Source organism: Gossypium hirsutum, chromosome A12 (genome assembly GCF_007990345.1).
Source record: "Gossypium hirsutum isolate 1008001.06 chromosome A12, Gossypium_hirsutum_v2.1, whole genome shotgun sequence".
Taxonomy (NCBI): Eukaryota; Viridiplantae; Streptophyta; class Magnoliopsida; order Malvales; family Malvaceae; genus Gossypium; species Gossypium hirsutum.
In genome coordinates, this window is record NC_053435.1 from 13,000,125 (window position 1) to 13,026,168 (window position 26,044).

Below are 26,044 nucleotides of genomic sequence, written 5' to 3' on the forward strand. Positions count from 1 at the left end.
TGTTTTTTCATAATCCACAATGCTAACCTCCTCAATTAATCCATTCTTCTAGCTCATTCAAGGGCATTAGTAGTCATTTCCATAACTTAACTCTCCATTAATCATTTTAACTTATGGTCTAATTTCACACTCACTCCCTCATGTTTTACTCCAATTCCATTCTAGTCCATAGCCAAATTCTAAATTCAAAATTTTCCTCCAATTTCATTATCTATTCAAAATTTATAATGTATAATGTATTACATTATTTATATATGATGCGATTTATATCACACAAAAACTATATATATAATAACATGTAAAATTTTAATAAATAAACAAATAAAATCATTAAATATTAAATTAAAATGAAATTTGATTGATTTTTTATAATTATTTATTTAAAAAAATTTTAAAAAAATCTTAATATTTTAATAAAAATATTAAAAAAGAAAAATTGTGTCAGGTGATAGTTTTCTAACCATTTGAATGGTTAATGGGTTTGTTGATGGGAGCTGAGCCTCACCCTCGCTCTGCTGTTCACCTTCAACCCCAACACACCTTCCATCCCAAGTCCTAAAAAACCTAACCCCCCCAAGAGAAAAGAAAAAAAAGACTAGCCATGGATTCCAGCCAACCCCACCCCTCTAAGCCCTCTGCCTCCAAACTCCCCATCAAGCGTAAAGCCCCTCACCACCCCCAGTTCTTCACCCCAAAACTTGAATACCAACCCATCATTCTTCCTCCCCCCAAACCCAAACCCAAACCCAAACCCCAACCCCAAACCCCTCCTTTCAAATTCCAACGGATCTGGTCAGAGCCCGACGAGATCCGTTTCCTCCAAGCCCTTCTCCGATCCCATCCTCTCTCTTTCCCCAAAGACCTCCCTCTTTTCTACTCCTCCTTTTCCCACTCTATGTCTCAACCTTATACCAAGTCCCAACTCTCCGAAAAGCTTAGGAGACTTAGGAAAAAATTCAGGGTCGTTTCCTCTAGGCTGGCTCGAGGCTTGAACCCTTCTTCTCTCTCTCTTCATGATCGAGCTCTGTTTGATCTTTCTAAAAGGCTTTGGAGCCCCGAGTTTGCTTCATCTTCCCCTTTTGGTAAGAACAGTTCCGGGTTTAATGGCGTTGCTGGGAATGGTTTTGATGATTGTGACACAATTGATGATGACGGGGAAGTGAAGATTAACGGGGTTAGTTTGCATTATGATTTTGCCGCGGGAAGGGATGAGGTTACTAGTCGCGAGACAATTGATGGGGTGTTGGCGAAAGGCGTGTTGAATGCGTTCGATGAGTGTCTCAAGGAGGTTCGGATGATGTTCATGAAGCCGGGTGTGGTGTGCATGGATACAACGGAGAGGAAGTGGAAGGAGCAAAGGGTTTCTGAGTTTGACGTGTTGGGTAGGCGGCTGAGGCTGGTTATCGAGAATTCTTTGACTAGGCGATGAGTTTTTCTTCTAAAACTGGTCGAATAATTGAGATGATAAAAATCCAGCCCTTTGTAGATAAATTTTCAGGTTGGTTCATGTTTCGATGTTCTTCCATATTGGAGTGTTTTTTTTTTTTTAATAGAAGTCTGATATTTTCTTTTACATGGTATACTTCTGAGCTTCAAATTTTCATGGAATCCCCTCGTCTTCAGTAGTTATTGTTGATAAAACTGGTGGTTATTGCTCATCAGTTGGGATGATAAACTTTTCTTGCTGTTGCTCATTATAGCAGATAAATTTTCAGGTTGGTTCAGGTTTCAATGTTCTTTCATATTGGAGTGTTTGTTGATAAAAAATCTGATATATTAATATTGTGAGCTTCTAATGTTAATGAAGTTTCTTTGAGTTCAAATGCTATTGTTATGAGGAATCTGAGAATGACTTATTAAATATTAAAAGGGATGAATAGATTGTTTGATAGCAACAACTAAAAGTTTAACTTGGATAATTGAAAATGTAATGTTTTATTGTGGAGATTTGCTAGAATGCTTTGAGTAGATTCTATTGGAGTTATGGAGCATTTTATGTTTAATAACCCAAGGTTCTTAGAGAGTAACATTGGATGGGTAATTGCAGAGTACTTTGTCAGTCTTAGTAGTTAGAGCAATTAGATAAGATCTTAATCATTTTAGGTTCATTTGTCCTGTGCATTATTCTTCCTTGGTTAGATAACATTTTGAGCAACACGTTGTGTTTTAGGAACAAAATTGAGTTTTGTTTGCTTCATCCGGCAACACAGTATTCTCGGCTTTGAAAAATGAATTTCAAACTGTTTAGAGAAGTCCTCTTGCATCTTGCAGAAACTGATCAGTCTTTATATTTGCCTCTCACCTTTTCCACATTGTTATTTTGTTTGACTTAATTATATATCTCCACATTGTTACTTTTCTGTCCCTCAGTTTTCTTAACTTCTGAAATGATAACATCAATTTCAATTGGAATTGCATGTTGAAGTTGAAGTTGAAGTTGAAGTTGAAGATGCTTGCTTTTTTTCTTTTTGTGTGTGAGTGATAGTACATACACTGAACTCTCAATTATTTGAAGTGTTTTCTGGCACTGAAGTGAAATTTCAATTGGAATTGCTCTGATCATGATGCATGTTATGTTTTAAAAGCCTCAATCTGATCATGCCAAATTTGAGTTTTAGGCCAAAATACTGGCATGGCATGTAATGTAGTGACTGATTTGAGCAATGAGATATGGTGCTTGAAGAACATGCAGGCACACATCATATTGCATCTTGGATGATGCATGAATGAAAGCATCAACCATTTTGCCCTGTCCACTGAGAAAATAAGATTAAGGACATGAATATTATCTTTTATTTAATAAATGTAAATTTGTAAATTATCATTACATTATTAGTAAAGTAATCAATGAATTAAACATGATAAAGTAACTTTTATGATATTTTAATCAATACCTTTTAATGCACGACAAATGTTGTAAAATAACATCCTCTACAATCACATTCCAAAAAATCACTTAGCAAAGTACAAAGTATTTAAATATAAAAAGAAAAAAAATGTTAATAGAAAAGCTTATCGACGATGGGGCGAGCTTTACACAAAGCTTCCAAAGGGTGAAGTTTAGGCGTGATGGTCCCTTTACCTTCACTCATATCAATTTCCTTTCCCTCAATTCTTTCCCATTCAAAGCACTGAATCAATGATCCCAAAGTCAGCCCCACCATTCGTTGAGCTAGATTGGCCCCTGGACACGCCCTCCTCCCCAACCCAAACGGCAAGAGCTTCTGAGAATGCTCTATTTTCTCACTATTACCATCAAATCTCTCAGGCTTAAAGCTTGTTGGATCATCCCATACGTTCGGGTCTCGATGGATGGCCCATGCGTTCACCAACACGATTGTGCCACTTGGCACGTCGTATCCTCTGATGCTGCAATCAGTGGATGGCATGTGTGGGACTAAAAGAGGCGCTGCAGGGTATAACCTAAGTGTCTCATATATTATACTTTGAAGGTAATGCAGTTTGAGAACATCTGATTCTTCAATCAGCTTTTCTTCACCAATTAAACTGTCTATTTCATCTCTAGCTTTCTTCAGCACTTGCGGGTGATTTAGCAAATTGGCCATTGCCCACTCCATTGTTACTGATGATGTATCAGTTCCTGCGAATAGGATCACCTGCACACCACACAGCAATATTCTTAATTTCATCATACTTACAAAAAAGTATTGATCAGAGTAGAAAGACTGAAACTAACCATTATGAACCCCTTGATAATTTCATCAGTGTAGTAAAGAGGATCAGATTCTTGCATGGAAAGGAGATGATCAATCATACTATTATTCTTCAGTTTATTGCTTCGATGGTCGTCAACCAACTTTTGCAAGAATCCATCCAATCTTTTTCCAAGCTTTTTCAGCTTTCCTTCAAACCCTAAACCAAACCAGTTCAACACAGGCAAGTAATCTGCTGGATTTCCCGTTCCACTGTTCTTAGCTACCTCCACCATAAGCTCCCTAAACTCCCTGGCTTCTTCTTCATTCGTCACTTCATCTCCGTAGTACCGTTTTCCCGCCAACATCCTCATTATGTTGTTAAACGTCAAGTCGGAAAGCATGGATTTCAGCTCCACTTTGACAAAGTCCTGACGCGAATCAGTCGACAGTCTTAGCATCAACCGCCTGGTTTCGTCTTTCCGAACGTTTACGGAGGCGTTTAGGCGACCCGAGGAGAAGATTTCGGTGGCACCAATTCGACGTAAGTTGCGCCAATGATCACCGTAAGACGAGGAGACAAGTGTGGTGTAATTGTAGCCTAAGTGCTTGGCGATGATTAACTTGGGTCGGTTTGCGAAGATGATATCATTCTTGATCAAACATTCCTCGGCTGCGGTGGAGGACGACACCACGACCATGATCCGGGAACCGAGTTTGAGAGAGAAGATCGGACCATATTTTTGGGAGAAAGTGTGGTGCAAACGATGGATGGGTGGTTTTAGGAGGTGAAGGTGGCCAACAATGGGGAGTGAAGGTGGGCTCGGGGGGAGGTTTTTACGGTGTCTTCTTGATTGAAGAAACAAGTGCAAACAAATGATGAAAAATATAAAAGAAAGAAAGGAGTAGAGAGTTATTGATTCTTCCATTCTTTTTGGCTTAACTTTCGATGGTTTTTCTTTTTATTGAAACCTAAAATGTTTATATACAGGGGCTTACATATAAGTGTCGTCCAAGAAATTAACTCTAGTTTCCAAATTTGACCTACTTTTCAACGGGTCAAAAGTTAGATTTTTCAAATGCCCTAAAAGGTTTGATTTTTTGGGGTCATACCATGTTTTGCATTAGTAAAACATTAGTTATCTAGAGGGGGAAATTAGAAATTTTGTTGGGAAATCAAGATGAGTTTATAAAATTGGGGAGAAACTAGGGCTTAAAGTTTTGTATTGAAATTACTTCAATTAATTTATTAATTTTTTAAAAGGAGTAAAATTATGCCTTTTTTTCATTTAATCAAAAATTAAAAAAGAATAAATTGAATTTTGTAATTTTAGAGAGGGGTCAAGGCCTTTGCCTGCCCCTTTTGGTTATGCTCCGGTTATGAATATAATGCATGTACTTTAATTTGATGAATTTTAGTTTTTTTACTTTTGAACTGGTCAATTTTAGACTTATACCTTTTTGTTTTTGAAATTTTAGTCTTGACCAAACTATAACAGTTAAATTTATTTGGTTAAATTCTACTATTAGTATTGTATTATTCGTAAAATTGTATATTTAGAGCTAGTTTAGCATTGATTTTGAAAAATACTTTTGAAAAGTTTGATTTAAAAGTATTTAGTATTGTTGACAAAAAAAATAACTTTTTAAGAACTAAAATGTTCATTTTAATCATAATATAGTAAACTAAAAAAAACATTTAAATAATATTTAAATTCGATATATTACAATATTTCAATAAAATATAAAAAATAATTTATTGTAACTCATTATTAATATTTTATATCTGAAATACAAATTTTGAATATTTTTAAGTAATTAATATTAATTATTTGTAAAATTTAATTTGAACATATAAATTATATTTGACCTTAATAACACTTTTGAAAAATAATGCTAAACACACCCTTAGTCCATGTTCTCTAACTCGATCATTCTTAATATCTATAGTCTTTAAAATTTGAAATTTTAGTATTAATGCAAGCGTTAGTCGTTAAATTTATTAACTACTTTTTTGAGTGTAACTTATGAAATAATAAGCTAATATTACATTACACATGCGATAATATGTTTGCCACATTAATTTTTGAAAATAACATAACTTAATGAATTTTATAACTATCATTTACTTAAGATTAAAATTTTAAAATTCTAAAAGTATAGGAATTGAAGATAACCAAATTAACATATAAGGACCAATTTGTTTTGTTATGGTATTCGTCATTACCAACCCGCTACTTGGTTATTCGACTATGACCGACCCGATCCCCTTTACTCTAATAATGATAGCCTGCATAGTTCGCTTACATGAGCTCGCACATGGTGGGTTCGCATCATTATGCAAGTAAACCCAAACTTAGAGAACACCTATTAATGTTAGAATAGAGTATGTGTTGGCATGCATGTAGACCTATCTAGGACGTCACAACCAAGAACCATGTCATATAAATAGGGAAATTAGTTTTCTTGAAAGAGACACACAAAAACAATCGACATGTATATTTTTTTTCAATAAAACTAAAATGTAATTTAAAATATAATTAAAGAGTTTTGTGGCAGTAGAAAAGATAGAAAAGTAAAGCATGGAATGGAGAGTTGGGTAGGAAGGTGATTAAGTTAAAATTAATAGAAGAAATGTGGTCAAACATGCCTCTCCTTTAACCTCCTGCATGCCGTACGTCATTCATTGCACTTCCTTGAAATAATTGAGTTCCTCCGCTCGACTCCGTCTCCATTTGCGCTTCTTCTTTTTCATGGTTGAAATCTTTAAATTCATCATTCAAATTAAACTCATCCACTTACCAAAATATTACATTCTCGTTAGGGATAGAAAAAAATTCAAATTCGACGGGTTTTGACTCAACCCGATTTATTAGAATCGGATTTTTTTAGAAAATTGGATTCGGGACGAGTTGAGTTAGGTGAAATTAAAAAATATATTTGAGTCGGGATTGGGTTTGAGGTAAATCTATCCTAGCTCAAGATATTTATAAAAATACCCCTAATATGTACATTAATACATATATTAACATGTTTCTTTCAATAAATAAATATATAAATAAAAATAAATATATTAAATTTTAAGTTCAAACTAAAAAATAATAATCTTATTTGTTTCAAAATAATTAAATTAAATTCAGGTCGGGTTTAGTCGAGATGAAGTCCAATCTTTTATTAAATTCTGAGTTTGAGTTTTTTTTTAAGAGTTGAGGTTGAGTCGAGGTTAGAATGGATCGATCAAATCTTGAGTCGAGGTGAGCAAAAATTTGCCCCACCTTTTTACCATCCCTAATCCTTGTTTAAGTTATATATATATATAACATATTGTTTAAGTTTGAGTTGAATATAAGTGATGAATTAAAATAAAATAAACTAGCTTTTCAATTTTAGGGAAATTTTTGTTATCATCTAATTTAAAAAAATTATATTTTAGTCACTAATATTTTTAAAATTATTATTTTTTGTTACTCGGTCGTTGATCGTTAAGTGGCTAACGGTGGCATTTTTTTAGTTGGTATAGGAATAATTTTAATTTTTAGTTTTTATACTTTCTATCAATTTTACCCTTATTATGTATAAAAATTCAAAAATAATTTTAAAATAGAAAATTCAATGTAAAACTATTTTTAAAAAATAAAAAATGTAAATTATATATTATCAAAATTATAAAAATATAGGAACTATATAAAATTTAAAAAAATTATACAATTTAAAAAAAATAGCGAAGTTACAATAAAGTTATAAAAATATTAAAAAAAAATCTAAAATGAATTCTTTCAATGGATTGAAAAAAGTAGAGTGACATTTACATTTCCATCCATCATCCTAGTTTTAAGGGCTATTTATTTTTACACTTTTTAAAATTTTAAAGTTTTATATATTTTATTTTATTTTTTCTTGGTCTATTTAAAATCACTTAAATTAGATAATAAACAAACTAAGGCGTCAAGCTTAAAAAGCTTAGTAAATACATTCAAATTTCATATCTTACCTTATTCACAATAGTGTTGATTTTCGTACAAACATATGATTGAATTTCAATAATGCCGACTTCATACTGAATTCATAATAGGACTCAACACTCAAGTATAATTCATTACACATTTTCGTGCCACTTATTGAAATGACTTGCATAGTTACCACTTATTGCTCAATCAGTGAGTGTTTGACTTATACTATATTGCCTTAAATTTCATTTCCGATCTATACTTATGAGCTTAAGAGCTTATAATTCTAACTTCTTCTTTTTTTTATAAATTATACATATCAAATTAACATATTATCATATCAACTTCATAACCTTTTGTAACTTAAATAAGATGAGATTTGGATATTCGATATTTCAATCGATTACACCACATGCATATATTGTACTAACTGTGTATCCAACCTAACACACCAAACATATAAGGGCTAAAGTTGCATTGAGTTGTTTTGCCATAAGGCATCATATCTCCATTCATAACATATCTTTATTAAAATCACGCGCACATTAATTTTTATGTCATGCCAATTATATCTTAATTGATCTACTAAGCTCAAAAGGGCAATTCACGTATTAATCATTCAAATATTTACATGGTTCACATATAGCATAAATCATGCTTCATACATTTGATCACCACGTATCACAATCACATATGGATGCTCCTTGAGAAATCTTTCTTTTCTTTATTACAATTTCACACATTCACTTATTTACTAGGCGACAGTATCAACGTTTCACATATTTTATTGTCAATTACCTCATATGTTTTCAAATATTAAAGAATCCAGTCACATTTACACTTTTATAACATATTCATCAAGAAAAATATTTTTCTCAACAATTAGTGTCATGTTCTATATGTTTAGTTCATTCATAATAAGCATTTTTATTACCAACTCATATTTACAAAGTAGTTTAATATTACAGCTCTTCAAAACAGGGTTGTCTAGTCGTACATCAGTCATTAAATCATTTATATCTTAACTTGCAAAATTCGAAATTATAATTTTTTTATTATTTCTGAAACTAGATTCAATTATCTTCGTACCATAAAAGCTTGAAAATTTATATGAATGTACACTTGATAATATTTTCAGGCATAAGAAGAAAATTGTGAAAAAATTTTAAACACAAACCATGACTGCTGTCTCCAAACAACCTGTATGGCCTTAACTCATTTTCAACATTTAAGCCAATATCACTAATATTACCATTTTCTTTCTAATTATCATAACATGCCAACTTCACATTCCAATACCAACTTAAATTTAACCATTTATTATACTAATTATTAAATCTAATAATAATATAATAATATTGAAAGAAAGTTAGCAAATCCAAGAGTACTTACCTCTTGGTTGTACTTAAGTTTAAAACTAAGCTTATTAACACCTTGAATCTTTCTAACCCCAGGTTATGGCTTATTGATCAAGTGTTCATTTATCTCAGAAATATCTCGAGTTCGAATTATTATTATAAAAAAAACACTTTGAATCTTTTTGAACCCTAAGTTATGACCTACTGATCAAGTATTTATATGCCCAAAAATATCTTGAGTTCAAATCATTGTAATAAAAAAAAAACATTTTAACTACCTTGGGAGCTCATCCTCTACGATTTCCCTTTTTCTCAACACTAAACATATAATAAAAATATTGTTACTCAAACTTTCATAAATTTCTCACAACAAAAATCTCAAATGACAAAGATGAGGAAGAAGGATACTTAATTTATTACCTTAATTAAAGCTTTCTCTCTTTAACCCATATTTTCTCTCACTATACTATAGAAACCATAAGCTTCAATGGAGAGATTAAGGATGTAAACATGCTTAAAGGATACTTAATTTTTTACCTTAATTAAAGCTTTCTCTCTTTAACCCAAACTTTTTCTCACTATACTATAGGAACCCTAAACTTTAACGGAGAGATTGAGGATGTAAACATGCTTAGGAGGTGATTTTCTGAGCTGGGGCATAGCTAGTGATAGGTCTTGCCCCCCTCAACCAAACGGTATAATTTGCTTTTAAGCCTTCCAAAAAATAAACATTAAATCTAAGCATTTTAAGCTTTTAGTCAAATAGAAAATTTTGAATTTTGACCCTCTAAAAATAAATAATTTAATTTAAGTATTTTTTAACACAATAATTTTAACTTTGGCCCCAAAATTTTATAATTTTATCTCGATTCCCATAAAAAATTTTGTGTCTTCGCCCCTATTTCTAACTAATTTTAGTAATGAATCAAAGTTGAAAGTTATAAGGTTGATTTTGAGGGAAAATGCAAGAAAATGAGAAAGAGAGAACTCTCCCATTCAAAGTCAAAGTTGGTCAATAATTTAAGTTAAAAGGCTTAATTTAAGAATGCTTCTCAAAAGTATTTCTGGCAAAGAAAAAAAACACATATTTAATGGAGAAGCTGAAATTTTCCATTTATGAAAAATTACTTTAGGATCAATATTTAGCTTAGAAAAAGTACTTTTTTCCCTCAAAAAATAGCTTATTTAAGAATATTTTTGTCCCAACATACTTTTAAGAAATATTCTTAAATTGGCCCAAAATTAACTTACGTGATTCACATTTAATCACCATATTATAAATACATCCAAACATATAATATTTCTATCATAAATTTCACATACCAAAATGTCATTATATGAGAAATTCCCACTTTTGCCCCTTTTCTCTACTAACTATTCGTTCTCATCAAATGTAGCATTTTACATATCCAAACTCCATAAATCATAGTTGTACTCCCATATGATAAAAATTACATGGTAAAAATGAAAAATAACTACAATTTGATCCTTGTGCATTTCAATCTTTTCCAATTTGATCCCAAAATTATTTCTATCGTACTAATTCATGTTCCAAGTCATTCCCCTGCCAAATAATCATTTATAGCTCATATTTTCTCTAGTTTTTTTAAATTAGAGTTTAATCCTCGTACCTTTTAAATTTTACGATTTAGTCATTTTTTTCACATTTTCACGTTCAAATTGTCTACCTTGATTTCCATTTTCAGAATCAAATTAATTCCTTTCAATTTCTCCCAATCTGACTCATTTTCTAATTTTCCTAAAAAAATCAGTGTACGATCTCAAAACAGTACCGAAAATTTTGGGTTAAAAAAAACAATAAGCAAAAATAAACGAACCATAAATGCTAAGATGAAGCTAATCCTTCAAATTACAAGCAGGAAATATATAATCTGATTTCGACCAATAACCGCTTTTGCCAAGCTATCAACTAAGCCATTAGCCTCTCTAAAAATCTCCAACCAATAAACAACCTCTAGCAGTTTCACGGATTTGTCCAAGCTCTTCAAATGATTTCCAAAGTCTCCATGGACAAGAATTCTCCTTATTACGCCAAGAAATCGCCATAGCCCTTAACTCAACTTTTACTAGGATTCTGACATTCAAGGGGGCAAAAAAATAGCCCCGACAGTTGTAATATTGTCATTGATTACTAAGGGTTTCATGGAGAAATCAGACAATTTGATAGCATTGTCAATGTTCTTCAATCCTTCTTTGAGTCTCATTGTTTCCTTCTTCAACCTCTCTTCCATGGAAGCCAAAGCCACTGCCACATCTACTAAGCACTCTAAGGAGAAGACAACATCATTTTCGTTTAAACCCATCTTCTTTGCTTAAATATCAGATGAATTCTTATGATGATGGGAATTCCTATTTCAAGTAGAGTTGAAAATTAAGTGATCCTATACCTGTAAGGATTTGGATATTGGTTTTCAAGCGTTATGATTAAAATAGTTCAACACTACCTAGAGATATTTAGAAGATATATTTAGAAGATATATAAAACAATTGTGGATATGAACAGTACTAACCTTTGATCATCAAAGCAATTATGGTCTGCTTCTAGTAGCCCCACTAAATTTAGCATACAGAGGACGAACACCACATATTGTAACAATCTTTGTAGACCATCTGAACTGCAGACCTGCAAATGCTGTTATAATAGAAGAATAACCAGTATCTCTGGGTTCATCGTCATTCCAAATTTGCCAAACTCAACTGAAAATACAGCTGACAGCCACTGCCAAATTGGTTTGCCAATCAATCAAGAATCAGAATTCCTGATTAATACCTCACAATTTCAAAGCATAATATGGACCTTGAACAACTTGAAACCGGACTACTTATATAATGATAAAAAGGCATACAGATTTTGGCCTACACTTTAAATGCTTAGAAGTTCATAGAACAAAGAAAAAAAAAACAGAAGACAAGAAAAGCAGGCATTTTACATTCAACTAACAATTGGTTTTAATCTTAAAAAGGAAAAGGAAAAAAAATCTATTTATGGAGGTGGATGTTGGTAAACAGATTGAACTTTAGATTCCAACAGAGAAACATATCTATCAAGAACTGAAATCACAGCTTCGAACTCAGTCACTTGCTGTTCTATTGCATCAATCTGTTGAACATATTCATCAAAGTTCCCACTCTTGTTCTTCAACTGTTCAACAAATACACTTAACCCAGAGGCCACATCCCCAAATCCTTTGTACTCTTGAGCCACTCTCAGATTCATCTTCTCCAATAGCTCCAAAACATTGTTAGTCCCCTGCACAAACAAAGGTTAAACAAAACCTGGATAGCCTTCAAAGGATTGAAAACTGGAGCGAGGTATCTGAATTATAATGAAGTATTTGGAGTTTTAGAGAGATTTGAAATGGGGATTTACGGAAACCTGGAGTTCTGATTTGACCATTGAAGAGAGGCTGGTGAAGAGATCGTTGAGCGACTCGGCAAGGTCGTCTTGGACTTCTGGCTCTTTGTCAGCCATGGCAGGCTTGGACTGGAACCAAGTAGTTTTTGCGTTAGGTTTCTCCAACGATGAGATTTAATATTAAGCAAGCATGTTCAATGAATGGCCTTCTAAGGAAAACTGAGCTTTTAATCACCTCAAAACAATATGGGCCTTCCGATGAGACAGCAACTCATCTCAACCATTGAAAACCAAGTAAAAATGTCGAAATGGGTTTGTTATTTATTGTCAATATAACAATTCTTCTTTCTTTATTTCATACAAATCCAATAACCTAATTTTCCATCCTAACTAATTGCTATCATTTATGAAAGGCTAAATTATTAAAATAGTCATTTTATTTATTTTAAATTATATTTTAATTATTTACGTTTAAAATGTTATGTTTTAATTATTTATATTAGCGTGTTGTAACATTTTAGTCATTGAGCTATTAATTGTCATTAATGGTGTAACGGTAAGCTTACATAACACGTTAAATCATCATTTAAAACAAAATTTTTAGGTTAAATTATACATCTGGTCATCATATTTTTTCGTTTTGAGTAATTTTTTTTATATTCTTTTGAACTTTCTTTGTTTTTCTTTATTTTCTATTCTCTTTTGTTTCTCTTCCTGTTTTCCTCCATTCTTCATCACTTTTAACTTAGTTTTTCTATGTTTTCTATTTGTTAAAACTAGTCCCTATATTTTTTTTTATTTTTTTAATAATTTAATTTTTTCTTTTTATTTCTTTATTTTCCTTTTCTTCTTCCCATCTAGTTTTAACAAATGGAAAATATAGAAAAACTACATTAAAAGAGATGGAGAAGGGAGGAAAACAGAGGAATAAGCAGAAGAGAATGAAAAATAAAGGAAAGATAAAAGAAAATTAAATTAAATTGTTCAAAACAAAAAAATATGAGACCAATTGTATAATTTAACCTTTTTTTTTGAAATGATGATTTAACTTGCCATGTTAGCTTACCGTTACACCGTTAACGAAAATTAATGACTTAATGACTAAAATGTTACAACATGTTAACGTCAGTGACTAAAACATAACATTTCAAACATATGTGACTAAAATGTAACTTTGAGGTAAACAAAAGCGACTATTTTGATAATTTATCCGAAATGTTATTATTTTATGTAATGCCCCAATTAGTTTATTGTTGTTTTTCTAAAATTTAATACAAATGTATATTTGCTTTAGTGGTTAAGTGTTTTGGGTGTGTATATAAGGTCTTGGGTTCAAGTATCACATTTGAAAAATTTTGTTATTTTTTATCCAAGCCTTATTCCTTTTGGGTGGACTTATATAGTGTAATGACCCGAATTTTACCGTTACCGAAAAAGTGTATTTTCGGGTCTCCGTTTCTGAAAAATGGATTCGTAAATATTTATTAAAAATATTTACGAAGTAAAATGAGTGGTTAATTAGAGTTTAATTAAGTGAATTTAATCTAATTAAGAGTAATTAAGTAAAAGGACCAAATTGAATAAAGTGTGAAAGTTGAATTATAGATTAAAAGAAAATAAAAAGAACTAAAAGGGCAATTATACAAAAAGTATAAATTGAGGCGGTTTATCGTGAAAAAAATCTAAGAATTTTTTATGTTTAGTATATTATTATATTATTATATTATTATATAATAAAGATACTTTATGTTTTAATTATATTATATTATATTATATTATATTATATTATATTATATTATATATATGAACTAAAGAAGCAAATGAAAGGAAATAGAAACAGAATGAAACGAAACTGATAGCAGGGGAGAAAAAGAAAGAAAGAAGGGGAGAAAAGGGAAAATTCAAGGTTTGAAGCTTTAAGCTTTAATAGGTAAGTCAATCAAGCCCTTTTTACTTAATTTTGATGTTTTAGAAGTTTTAGAAGTTTTAGAACAAAGTTTTGATGAAATTAAGTTGATATTTTGATAGTTATTAGATTTCTAGATATTGTCCATGTTAAATAAAATGATGAATTAAGGGCTAAATTGATAGAAATTCAAGTTAAAAATGATACAAGGATTGAATTGTAAATTGATTCTTAAGTTTTATGCTTTAAGGACTAAATTGAAAGAATTTCGAAATTATGGTTTTATGATGAAAAATAGATAATTATGTCTAAGTTTGGTTAAAAATTGAGTAGAAATAAAGTATGAATTAAGATAGAAAAGTAAGTGAATTTAGTTAGAATTAAATTGAAATTAAAGTAAATCAACATTTTGGACTAAGACTATTTTGGACAGTAGCAGTAGTCTAAATTTGAAAAATCACCAAAAATTGTAGAAATTGAATTAGAGGATGAATAAAATATGGAATTAAATACTATTGAGTCTAGTTTCCTATAGAAGAAACGATATAAGCAATTGAATTGTAAATTATGAGATATAATGAATTTTGTGAGACAAGGTCAGAATGAATTCGGGTTCCCCTGTTCTGACTTTGGAAAATCACCAAAAATTTAAGAAAAATAATTAGAGGCTTAAAGTTATATGTTTAGAATCCCTAATGAGTCTATTTTCAGGAGAAATCAACAGGAATATTATCCGAGTTCTGTACTGTGAGATAATTAATTTTTAGTGAAGAATGGACGAAACTGTCAGACAGCAGAATAGGGATGAATTTAAAGAATAAACTGTACTTAATGGCTAAACCAAAAATTCTGAAAATTTTATTGTAAGAAGATTTGTGAGTCTAGTTTCAGGAAAAATTAGCGGATCTTAATTTAGAATTCTTTAACTTAAGATATGAATTAGTAATGTATTAATGATTATGAATTGTATTAATTTCGTAGTCAATGTGGTACTGGAAATCTCGGCTAAGAAAGGACAAGACAAAGTCAACGGGAGTTAGCTCGAAAATTATGGTTTGTATTTCTATAATCCGAATTTAGTTATTATTTATTATATTTATATACATATGGAAATTGTTAGTGTTAGAATTATGATGTTTTACAATTGGAATGGATTGATTTTGGTATGCGATGAATTTATTGAATTTATATTGATTGAAATTATTTTGATCGAATTTATATTGATTGAATTATATAATATATATGATTTATGTAGAAATTTGAATATTGAATGAATATTATATTGAAAAATATATTGATTTGAAATATGAGGAAATTGATATGAATATATGAGATTGTGATATTTGAATATTTGATATTGAAAAGTGAATTGAATTTTATTGAATTATGAATTAATGTGAATAATTGAAATATATTGTTGAATTGAATGAAATTGTATGAATTGTGAAAATGGGTGAATATATGTGATTATGAGAATGGTATATTGATGAAAGAATTATTAAATTGAGAAAGTGAATGAAATACCCTATTAACTAGTCGGGCTGAGTCGGATATAATTGGCATGCCATAGGATCTGGAAGTGTAAGGGATTTGCCAGCTTTATCGATCAGGCACTTTATGTGTCGTATTTCAGGCACCTCGTGTGTCGTTTTAGGCACTTTATGTGTCGTATACTGATCAGGTACTATGTACCGTTTTAGGCACAATGTGCCGTACTGGTGTGTTTGGGTTGAAATCCGTGTATCCGTCAAAGTTCGGGTTTGTTAATAGGGGTAAATAAGTGAATCGAATAAATTTGATTGATCAAGCTATTGAAATAAAATGAGAAATTGAATTGAGAATTGAAAATTTAGATATGAAATTGAAAATATGAACCAAAGGTTCATGAAGTGATTGGAGTTCGAATTGATGATATATGATGCCACTTGATGAATCGAAATATGATTTGAGATATATGAATCGTATGTATATACTGAAAGCTACCAGGGATAGTAAGTTGATATGATATAAATGAAATTGACAATTATTGAAATGAATTAAAATGGAATATGATTGATAAGTGTATAGTTGAATATAGTTTAATGATATTGAATTGTGAGTAAATTAAGGAAAGCTATACCGAGTAGTAAGTGAAAGAATGGAGTAAATAATAATGGATTTAGTTAAGAATTGAACAATTATGTTATAGTGTTTATTATATGATTTGTATAAAATTTATATGGTAAGTAGTTGAAATTTATCTATGAATAAATAATTGCATAATTGTAATTGTTATTATGATCTTAAGTACTTGTTATATTATTAAATGTTCGGATTATAGAAATGCCACTGAGTATACCACACTCAGCGTACGGTTTGTTTCTGTGCGCAGGTTAAGTAAAGATAGTACGTTGAATCAACATCCCAAGACGATCCCGGATTCATTAAGGTAAAGTATGTTGAGTATTGATAATGGCATGTACCCAGGATGTTTAATGAGAGTCATTTAGGTTGTAAAAGTATTGATGAAATGAGTAAATTATGGTTGGCAACGGTATGTAGTATGAATTTTGAAATTTACTAAAAATTCGTACTGATTCTAAATTAGTCCCGAATTGAATTTACTGTTCATATTGGACCGCGAGGGCCCATTAAAGGGACGACATCTTAAAACTAGGATGTGTGTGAATATTTATTTTAATTAATGACCGAAATTGGACTGTATTGACTGTAATGTCTCGTACCCCTGTTCCGGTGACGGTATAGGGTTAGGGGACGTTACATATAGTATCGTTTGTAAACTCATATTAGAATGAGCTTGCTGATCCTTGTATGAGCATTGAGGCAGTTGAGAGTTGTGGGTCGATTACTAGTGGAATAATGTGGGGGTTGAGATATTGTAGGCATTAATTTAAATTTTTATTTTAATTTCTCAATTTTTCCCCTCTCTCTGGCGTTTTCTTCTCTGTTCCTCTATCAACTTCTTTTCTTTTCTTTTCTGATTTCGGTCTTATTTCTTTCCTTTGATTTTCAGTCCCTTCGCGTGCTTAGTAGGTAAGATTATGCTGTGGGTTGAGGGAGTTGTTGTGTAATACTTTAGTTTCTATGGGTGTTTTGGGCTGATTTGTTATACCCTTCAGTTGTGTAGTGAATTTTTGAGGCTGCTATTGTCAATGGTAAGTTTTTGAATTGTTTAAGTATGAATTTCTGTTGTGATTTTGGGTTTGGTTGCGTTGTGCTTAAAGGGGGTCTCGTTTGGAATTGTGAACTCATTTTGATTGTGGACGTTTTGTGATAATTTTAGGTTTTATTCATTTCGGAGGTGTGATTGCTTTGAAAACGAACCAGGTATGTACTTCTAACACAAAAAATTGAGCTTCGGTGAAAGCCAAAATTGGAGTTTGTTAATGCCACACGGGCGTGTGGCCGACCATGTGGTTGATCGTGTGCTAGACACTGCCTTGTGCATGACACGATTGTGTGATGGTGTGAGTGTGGCCGTTTGGGCCACACGAGCTAGGCCAGATGGGGCGTGTGGGTTTTGGGCCAGGCTGTGTGGGCCACACAGGTAAGGCCAACTTGCGCGTATGGGCCAACACAGGCATGTGGGTGTGACTGACTGTTCTGTTTGAGTATATATATGTTATCTATATACGAACATGTTAAGCATGTTAATTCTGTATCCTATATCCATGTTTGGGGTGGGTTTTACATATGTGGAGGAAGTAATCTGTACGGCAACCTTTCACCTATATTTTGGCAGCTTGACTGCATATTATTCTGTCATGTGCTGCATCGACACTATATGGTGTGTTGGGATAGGTGGGTGTTTTTAACCCCACGTGGTGTGATTGGATGGTCAAAGATGGTGTGTAGCAAATAGGGGTAGGATTCTGTATATCTGCTCTGCTTATCTGATTCTGTTATCTGTATCTGTCATGAACTTATGTCCTAATCTGTATCTGACTGTATGTGAAATTCTGTGTATGTTACATGGCTATTTCTGTTGGGTTACACACTGAGTTTACGAAAACTCACAGTTGTTTGTCTGTTCTGTTCAGGTAATCCACAGACATAAGCGGGTTGGTGCAACGGAGGCTTAGCGGTGACCACTTGACGAGAAACTATTTCCATTTTTATTATTTAATGGTTTTACTAAAATTTCCAGCTTTCGTGAGAGTTTTGTAATTTTTGGACTCTTCGGACTTTTTGGACTTTTTGGACTTTTTGGTTTAAATTTTTAGTCTGGTTGCGTTATGATTTCTAAACTGCGACGACTTGACAAAATATCGATTGTATGTGAGCAAAGATTATTTTTGAAAACACGAGCGTGGTTTTGTTTTAAACGGTTTTTCAACTTCCGCTGCGAAATGATTTGGTTACATTAAAGGATAACATGTAATAGTCAATAATAAATTTATAAATGAATACGTTTTATTAAACTTGGATGTTTTATCGAAGGATCATTAATTTCAAAACCCTTCTTCGTGACACTCTTGGATTCGACCATAACGTCTAGGCCGGGTTTAGGGTGTTACATTTTAAAAATCTAAGGATATTTTTGTAACGACCTAATTTTCAGTGGTGTCGGAAATGGTGATTTGAGATCACTAAATCCGACAAATAAGATTGAACAAGATAATAATTTAATATTTATGTGTCAAGTAAGGATTTAGAAGAATTTTTGAAATGGTGAAATTAGTGAATTAAAAGAATTTATTAGGTCAAACGGGTCAAAAATGAGGTATCGAGACCTCAAAATTAAAAATCGAGCTATAAATATTTTTATAAATATTTATGGAGTGTCATTGAGTTAGTATTAAAGTTTTGTTAGAAAATTTTAACGTTTGGATAGCTAATTAATTAAAAAGGACTAAATTGAAAATAACGCAAAATTTGTTAAATTGTGAGTAAATAGCTTAAGTATTTAAAAAGATGGATTTAAAGAGCAATTAGACCCAAAGGTTAATGGCTGGACGGTTTGGGTATGAAATAAGCAAGAAAACAATGTGAACAATGGGCAAAATTGGAAATAGCATAAAAGTTAATAGTTAAATAATGATGTAATTGAAAATCTAGACATTTCTTCATAGTTTCTCAGCCAAAACGCCATAGAAGGTCTGGAGAAAGCTGGTTTTTCATATTTTTACATCATGTGAGTTTAATTCTTGCTTTTTCTTGATAATTTTTATGTTTTTATGACTTTTACAATTAGGTCCACTTATGGAATTCATTAGTTTTTGATTTTATGGGTGAAATTGGAAGTTACCCTGGATGGATAAGGGAATTTTATGATGAATTATTATGAAATTTAAGTTCTAATTTCATATTAAGGTGGTTTTATTAAGTGATTTTGATAGGAAATGATATTTAGGACCTAATTGTGAAAAAGTTGTGAATTGAAGGTTGCTGTTGAAATTAAGAATATAAAAGGTTTTGAAATAGTTTATAATGATAAAATAAAGTGTTAATTGAGAAAAATTATTTCAATTGATGGGTGAATTGAGCAGGGACTAAATTGTGAAACTATAAATTTTGGGGTAAAAGTGCAATTACGAAAATTGAACAGCATAAATTGTGAAGTGAAATAGAAATCAAATAAATGCTAATGAGTAGAAATATTTTATATTATAGATCAAGAATCCAAAGAAGAACGAGGAAAAGAAAAAGTTACGGAATAGTCCCTAAATTTCAATATCTTCTACAAATTAGCCAGGTAAGTTCATATGGTTGAATTTAGATGTTTATTTGTGAATGATTGAAGTATATAATGTGTTATTATATACGAATTTGTTGTGGGATTGTGTAGATTTTGTTAATGAAAGAATAAATGTGGAAATGCAAATTAGGAAAAACGCAGGATTGAGTACGTTCGTATCGTGACGTGTGATGAATTGATGGATAAGACCATGGTTGTTCCATGGAAAAGTGTGAAATGTAGGTATGGTATTATCCATACTGAGCCGTGAAATGTAGGTATGGTATTTCAATGAGGAAAACCATACTGAGTTGTGAATCGTGGCATTGAGCAACGACGTACTCAATTTCGTAAGCCGTTTCCTAATTTGATTATAAGAAATAAAAGAGAAGTGATCCAAATGAAAGAGATCTGTTGAGCTCAACTATGTGAATTATTATAACAATGGTTGTGAATCGCAGGAAACTTTAGTAAATGTTTTGGTATTGTTTGGAAATATTATGTTTGGTAAGCATTACTTTTAAACCTATGAACTTACTAAGCTTCAATAAGCTTACTTGTGTGTGTTTGATATTTTTATGTAGATTGAATTGAAGTGAAGTTGGTAGATCAGATCAACACAACAAAGCACACTATCCAGATCAATTCCGGTAGCTTTTGTTTTATGTTTGAAGATTTATATGGCATGTATAGAGTTTAAATGAAATGAAGTAAAGATGTTATAAACTAGTTAACAACATTTTGTACTAAAACAGTTTTTAGTTAGTAGCAGTAGTTTGAGTTTGAAAATTTACCATAAATCATGAAAATATAATTAGAGGTTGAATAAAATATGAAATTAAATCTTATTGAATCTAGTTTCACATAGAAGAAACGGTGTAAGCAAAAGGCTTTCATATCAGGAGACATTTGAATTTTTGTAAGACAAGGTCAGAGTGATTTTGAACTCCCCTGTTCTGATTTGTAAAAATCATTAAAAATTTTAAAAAATTAATTAGAAGTCATACTATATATTTATGGATTCCTTATTGAGTCTATTTTTAATAGAAATAAACGGCTTGGTTATTTGAATTCTGTACATGGAGAAATTTGGTTCGTAGTGCACAGGGGTCAGAGCAGCCGAACCATGAAACAGGGGAGACTTCAACTAATAAACTGTACTAATTGGCCAAACCAAAAATTCTAGAAAAAAATTAGTAAGTAGATATATGAGCCTAGATTCGGGGAAAATTTACGAATTTGGGTTTTGATTTTTGTAACTCGAGATATGATTTTTTTTTGCTTCTGTAACGCAGTTAGACAGCTTGTCTGGAAAGTGTGATATAAATTGTTTGAATTTGTTTAAGTGCACAAATAAATTTAGTAATGCCTCGTGCTCGACTCCGGCGACGGTCTTGGGTAAAGGGGGCATTACAATTTTGATATAACCTTAGAAATTTTGGTAAATTCTTAAAAATATTGGTATGCCAAAATGTTTTAGTTAATTGAGTTTGGGCATTAACGAAATCATTAGAAATTTTGGTATAACCTTACAAATTTTGGCTAGACTTCAGCAATTTTGGTAAATCTTAGATATTTTTGTATAACCTTAAACACAAAATATTGAGTTGATGGAGTCTAAGATACTAGGAAAATTTTTAAAAATTTTGATATAACCTTAAAAATTATAGTAACACTTTTGGAGATTTGATACATCATTAAAAATTTTGGTAAAACTTTATATATTTTGATATAACTTCATGAATATTGATAAATATTTTGGTATTCACAAATATAAGTTATTCAAGTCCATCTTTAAAGATTTTAGTAAACTGTTGGGTCTAAAATAGCTCACATATATTTAAAATTTTACAAGTTGCTTTAATACATTTAATTTAAACTTCATATTTAATAATTATTCTCTTGTCGATTAAGTTTTAATTTGATTAGCATAGGTATTGTTGTCAATGCAGGAGGACGTGGGTTCAAATATGTTGAACTACAATATCCTCCTATTTATGGGTTAGGAAGAGGTTATATGTCGAAAAATTAAATATGATTAGAACATATAATAAGATTAATAAAAAAAAGATTGATAAAAAAAAATATTGTCTTTGTAATCAAATGTAAAGCACCAAACTTCTCGGAGTGATGTACGATGATGCTCACATTTTACAAGTCTAAGATTTACCATATTTATAATTTTGCAACTTTGATTGCAAGCCTCCACAAGATGATTATTGCATACAGTGCAATGAAATATAAAATTACATTCACTTCCCTAAAAATCTAACATTTTTATACAGTTGAAAAGAGGAGAAGTTGATCTAATTAAATGGCTTGAGAAACCGAAGCCTGGGTTGGATGATTCTATAACTCGGGTTCTCTTTAGGGGCTCATGCTCATTGATTCTTCTTCAACAAAGATATGGCATTGCCATACACGAGCACCATATTTGAAAACACAGAAAGGACAATCATGACAATAGCTAACATCCTGTCCTCCTTTCTCGATATAACATGGCGATCCCTGAAACCGGATGGAGTATGATTTGATGGAAACCAAACAATAATGGTAACATCGACTTTAAAACCAAAGATGATGAACTGAATGGAATTGAAAACCTCACCTAAGCGTTACAGCGGCGGGAAAAATGAATCCAAGGCAAACTGCAGCGGTTGCTCCAGTGAATTGGAAAGCAACCCAGATGCTGGGTATGAAATTTGCACCCAAGAAGATAAGTGTCAAGAGTCCGGAAGTAATAAAAGCAAACCTCGTGGTAGACTGGGGTAAAGGGCTCGCGGAAGGGAAGAAGAGGCCATCTATGTTGATTCTAAGTGGATAAAAGACGATGGGAAATACAAGCATGAGGTGAGCAGCATAGCTCACACGGACAGCATCATTAAGTAGGTAGCTATAGGGAATGCCTAGGTCAGTATCGAAGTTGGCAAGCACATCACCCAATGTTGCATCACCGAATAGAAGGAATCCGAAGAAACTTGTCAATATGTAAACAATTGAGCATGAAGCGAGAGAAGTTCGAACAACTGCTCCTATCTGGTTTTTGTCTTTGAGTTCATTGGCTATATTGTGAACTGCAAATTGTTCAAAACATATGAATCTTAAGTATTCTGATTAACCTGCACTGAAGTCCAGATGAAAAACAAGTTACTTTAATCAAGTCGCATACCATTGTAGTGGCAGATAAATGCGGTGACTAGAACAGGGAATACAGTGAAGAGTTTCCAGAATGAGGTCAAATCAGTGACATCCGGTAGCAATCTCGGCATCACTACAGTTCCGCTAATCAACTTGAAAATTGCTATGGCCAGAATAATGACAAGAAACGCAACAGCAAGAGCAACTGACAATGCCGACGAAAATCTTAAGGAGTCTGAAATATGAGAATGCACAACAGCAAGTTAGTGACATGCAATAAAAGCTATAGAATTCAAAGACAGGATGTTTGAGTTTGGATTTAATAAGTAAAAGAGCACTGCTGATTCTCCGAGATAATCGAAATAACAAACACTTATAGGATTTGTAAATTCCATCTATGATAAATGAACGAATGTTCTTCGTAGAGCTGCTCTAAAATACCAAAATAGTTATACATCTAATATGTTTACCGATTAACTTGGGTGCTTTCTACTTTAATTGTGTCGATATTCTAAGTGCTAATATCTCTTAAGAACAAGCAAGACAGATAAAATTCAGCAAACATTAGCACAACAAGACCACTAACCAATGCGTTTAAAACATGCCAAAGGAGAGAATATGCCGATTGTTGAGATGAGAAGAACAAAGGTACGCCCGTTCCACCAACGTTGCCCGAACCAACCTTCAAGGACACCAGCATGGTGAACTCCACTTGATGATGTTCCAGAAAGCACATCACCTTCAAGAAACAATTTATGAATTATAATAATTTTATAGCTCAATTGAATGTAAAAGAACAACCAGATATGCAATTCTAAGTTGAATGAAATGAAACCATACCAATAATAATCATATACACAATGAGAACTCCAATGTTGTTGACTAAAACACAGATTTGCAACATGATTTTTCCATACTTTCCAAATGCATCCCCCATAAGACCTCCATAAGAAGTTGTTTTTCCAGCCTTACTAAACCTTATCAAGAACTCAATAGAGGCATCAGTTAAGAAGGCCATAAAGATGATAAGAGCAACACCAAGAATCAGTCCCAGGACTTTCATTGTAGCGGGCAAGGCCATGATCCCTGCACCAACAATTGTTGTTGACAAGTTAAACACTGCCCCAATAAAAGAGGCTCCATTAAATTCATCATGACCAGCATCTTCATCTTGTTGTTTGGGTATCAAGGGAGCTTTCTCATCAGCAACATGTTTGCTCCTCCCTGAACCCTTCTCTTTATTTGGTGTTATATCCCCAACTGTCATCTTCAAAATCACCAAAAACGCTCCAAGAATCTGATTCGCACAAAAAAGACAAAAGCTTTAGGTGCCAAAACATTAATTCCCTGGATAAATTTTTTTCTTTTAAAAATTTCATTAATAGTCCTAACCTCTAAAAAATCTAAACTTTGCACCCTTTTGAGGTTGAAAAAAAGAGAAGATTTCTCTTCTGCACCTAAAGATATACCTTTTCCAAATATATTAATACAAAATTCCAGCCAACAAAAGCTTAAAAACCCAATTTATATTTCCTTGAATTAAATCGAAGATAACCCCAAAAAAGGAAGATCAAAATTTCACCAGACACAGAATCTAAAATTAGAATCTAGTACTAATAATAGAATGATTTGGGATATTTTAATTCAAGGAAGCACGATAGAAGGATGGTGCATGTTATCAAGTTTCCGCCGTTGTGCATTAGCAATTGTAATGGCTGAGCTTTTTCTCCCGTTCTTTGACTTTCTTGCTACTTATGCAAGGATCCTGTTTCTGCCATTGGGAAACCCTTCAGCCGCTTGACCTTTCCATGCAAATTTGAAGGGAGAAAACATAAACAAATTCGACTGGCGAGTTTACTTAGCTAAATTTTAATATCTTAATTACGGATGGTAATCGAGTAAGGCATGAGGAAGATCGGTTCATGATTCATCTACTTCCATCCAAGTTTGCATGAAAATTTTCATTTTATTTTTGGGAAGTGTGACCCTTTGGCCAATACGTTATTATAACTTCAACCTCTTCATTTTTATTTTTTTAATAGTCAATAGATAATTAGTAATTAATATAATTATGTTATATTACTATATAACTATACTATTTATAAAATTTTATGGGTTCATATATAAAGATGTTCATTATTTAAATTATTATTTAAAGTTAAAGTAATATAATCCACACGATGTGCTTTTATATATATTAGCTTCTGGTAACACGTAAGCTATACCTGAATACATGTGTTTATATTTTTATTATTTAATAAAATATTTTTATTTCTTATAATGGAATACATTTAAATAAAGATAAAAGAACAACACTATTTTGAAAATTTATGTAAATATTTTAAAATTTTAATTCTAATAAATAAAAATTATTTAGAGAATGATTAGAGTGTGATTTAATTTGCAAGTTTACAATAATAATAGATAAAATAAATTATGATTTTAAGGTATAAAAATTATCAAATTAACTATTAATTTTAAATTTAATGTTTAAACATTAGTTTCAATTTTTTTTTAGTTTTAACATTAAAAAATATTTTTAATAATTTATATTTTAATTTTTTTCTATTTAAGACCAAAAAGTTGTTAGTAATTAAAAAGAAAATTCAAATTGTATTGAATATAATCAAATTCAACTTTATAAATCATGTTGATAATATCTAATTAGAATGAGATGATAATAATATATATTCCAATTTTATAATAATTTATTTTTGTAAGTGACAATTGATATTAAACCATCTAATTGTAATAAAAAAATAATATGAAATAAATTAAAGAAAATATAAAAAAAATAATTAAAATAAAAATATATTTAAATAAATTTAAGAAATCCAGGTTCCTAAAAATAAAAAATAACTTTTTAATCATTATTTTAGTACTCTATAAAAAATACTTCTAACTTATCACTACTAATTTGGGTATGAAATTAGTTACTAATAATTTGATTTGACTAAAATTACAATGTGTGTCGAATTCACGATGCAAA

At 31.5% G+C, this 26,044-nt stretch overlaps 4 protein-coding genes across 5 annotated transcripts; 1 reads left to right on the top strand and 3 right to left on the bottom strand.

Moving 5' to 3' along the window:
* Positions 1-469: 469 nt before the first annotated feature.
* LOC107916732 (probable transcription factor At5g28040) lies at positions 470-2,685 on the top strand. The gene is made up of 2 exons (XM_016846094.2): positions 470-1,715; positions 2,426-2,685. Exon 1 carries the CDS (start codon positions 602-604, stop codon positions 1,427-1,429), a length of 828 nt encoding a protein of 275 aa, XP_016701583.1. The 5' UTR covers positions 470-601; the 3' UTR covers positions 1,430-1,715; positions 2,426-2,685.
* Positions 2,686-2,881: 196 nt separating this feature from the next.
* On the bottom strand, positions 2,882-4,629 carry LOC107916731 (cytochrome P450 81Q32). The gene is made up of 2 exons (XM_016846093.2): positions 3,698-4,629; positions 2,882-3,617 (listed from the first exon to the last, which is right to left on the bottom strand). Exons 1-2 carry the CDS (start codon positions 4,580-4,582, stop codon positions 3,000-3,002), a joined length of 1,503 nt encoding a protein of 500 aa, XP_016701582.1. The 5' UTR covers positions 4,583-4,629; the 3' UTR covers positions 2,882-2,999.
* A 7,154-nt stretch (positions 4,630-11,783) lies between these two features.
* On the bottom strand, positions 11,784-12,621 carry LOC107916734 (biogenesis of lysosome-related organelles complex 1 subunit 2). Of its 2 annotated transcripts, none has more exons than XM_016846097.2 (2): positions 12,356-12,621; positions 11,784-12,229 (listed from the first exon to the last, which is right to left on the bottom strand). In XM_016846097.2, the coding sequence occupies exons 1-2, from the start codon at positions 12,449-12,451 to the stop codon at positions 11,963-11,965; spliced, it is 363 nt and encodes a 120-aa protein (XP_016701586.1). In that variant the 5' UTR covers positions 12,452-12,621; the 3' UTR covers positions 11,784-11,962. The 2 variants fall into 2 exon arrangements, with proteins under 2 accessions (XP_016701586.1, XP_040939895.1); XM_041083961.1 differs by having other exon boundaries at positions 12,350-12,544.
* Positions 12,622-21,966: 9,345 nt separating this feature from the next.
* On the bottom strand, positions 21,967-24,554 carry LOC107917706 (amino acid transporter AVT6A). The gene is made up of 6 exons (XM_016846988.2): positions 24,448-24,554; positions 23,896-24,352; positions 23,642-23,794; positions 23,087-23,290; positions 22,526-22,991; positions 21,967-22,425 (listed from the first exon to the last, which is right to left on the bottom strand). The coding sequence occupies exons 2-6, from the start codon at positions 24,320-24,322 to the stop codon at positions 22,299-22,301; spliced, it is 1,377 nt and encodes a 458-aa protein (XP_016702477.1). The 5' UTR covers positions 24,323-24,352; positions 24,448-24,554; the 3' UTR covers positions 21,967-22,298.
* Positions 24,555-26,044: the final 1,490 nt, after the last annotated feature.

Coding starts and splice junctions, on each gene's coding strand:
- LOC107916732 (XM_016846094.2), top strand. CDS start 602: ATGGATTCCAGCCAACCCCACCCCTCTAAGCCCTCTGCCTCCAAACTC.
- LOC107916731 (XM_016846093.2), bottom strand. CDS start 4,582: ATGGAAGAATCAATAACTCTCTACTCCTTTCTTTCTTTTATATTTTTC. Junction 3,618..3,697: donor TTATCAAGGGGTTCATAATG/GTTAGTTTCAGT, acceptor TGTGGTGTGCAG/GTGATCCTATTCGCAGGAAC.
- LOC107916734 (XM_041083961.1), bottom strand. CDS start 12,451: ATGGCTGACAAAGAGCCAGAAGTCCAAGACGACCTTGCCGAGTCGCTC. Junction 12,230..12,349: donor AATCAGAACTCCAGGTTTCC/GTAAATCCCCAT, acceptor TTGTTTGTGCAG/GGGACTAACAATGTTTTGGA.
- LOC107917706 (XM_016846988.2), bottom strand. CDS start 24,322: ATGACAGTTGGGGATATAACACCAAATAAAGAGAAGGGTTCAGGGAGG. Junction 23,795..23,895: donor TGTGTATATGATTATTATTG/GTATGGTTTCAT, acceptor TGTTTCTTGAAG/GTGATGTGCTTTCTGGAACA. Junction 22,426..22,525: donor CCCGCCGCTGTAACGCTTAG/GTGAGGTTTTCA, acceptor ATCCGGTTTCAG/GGATCGCCATGTTATATCGA.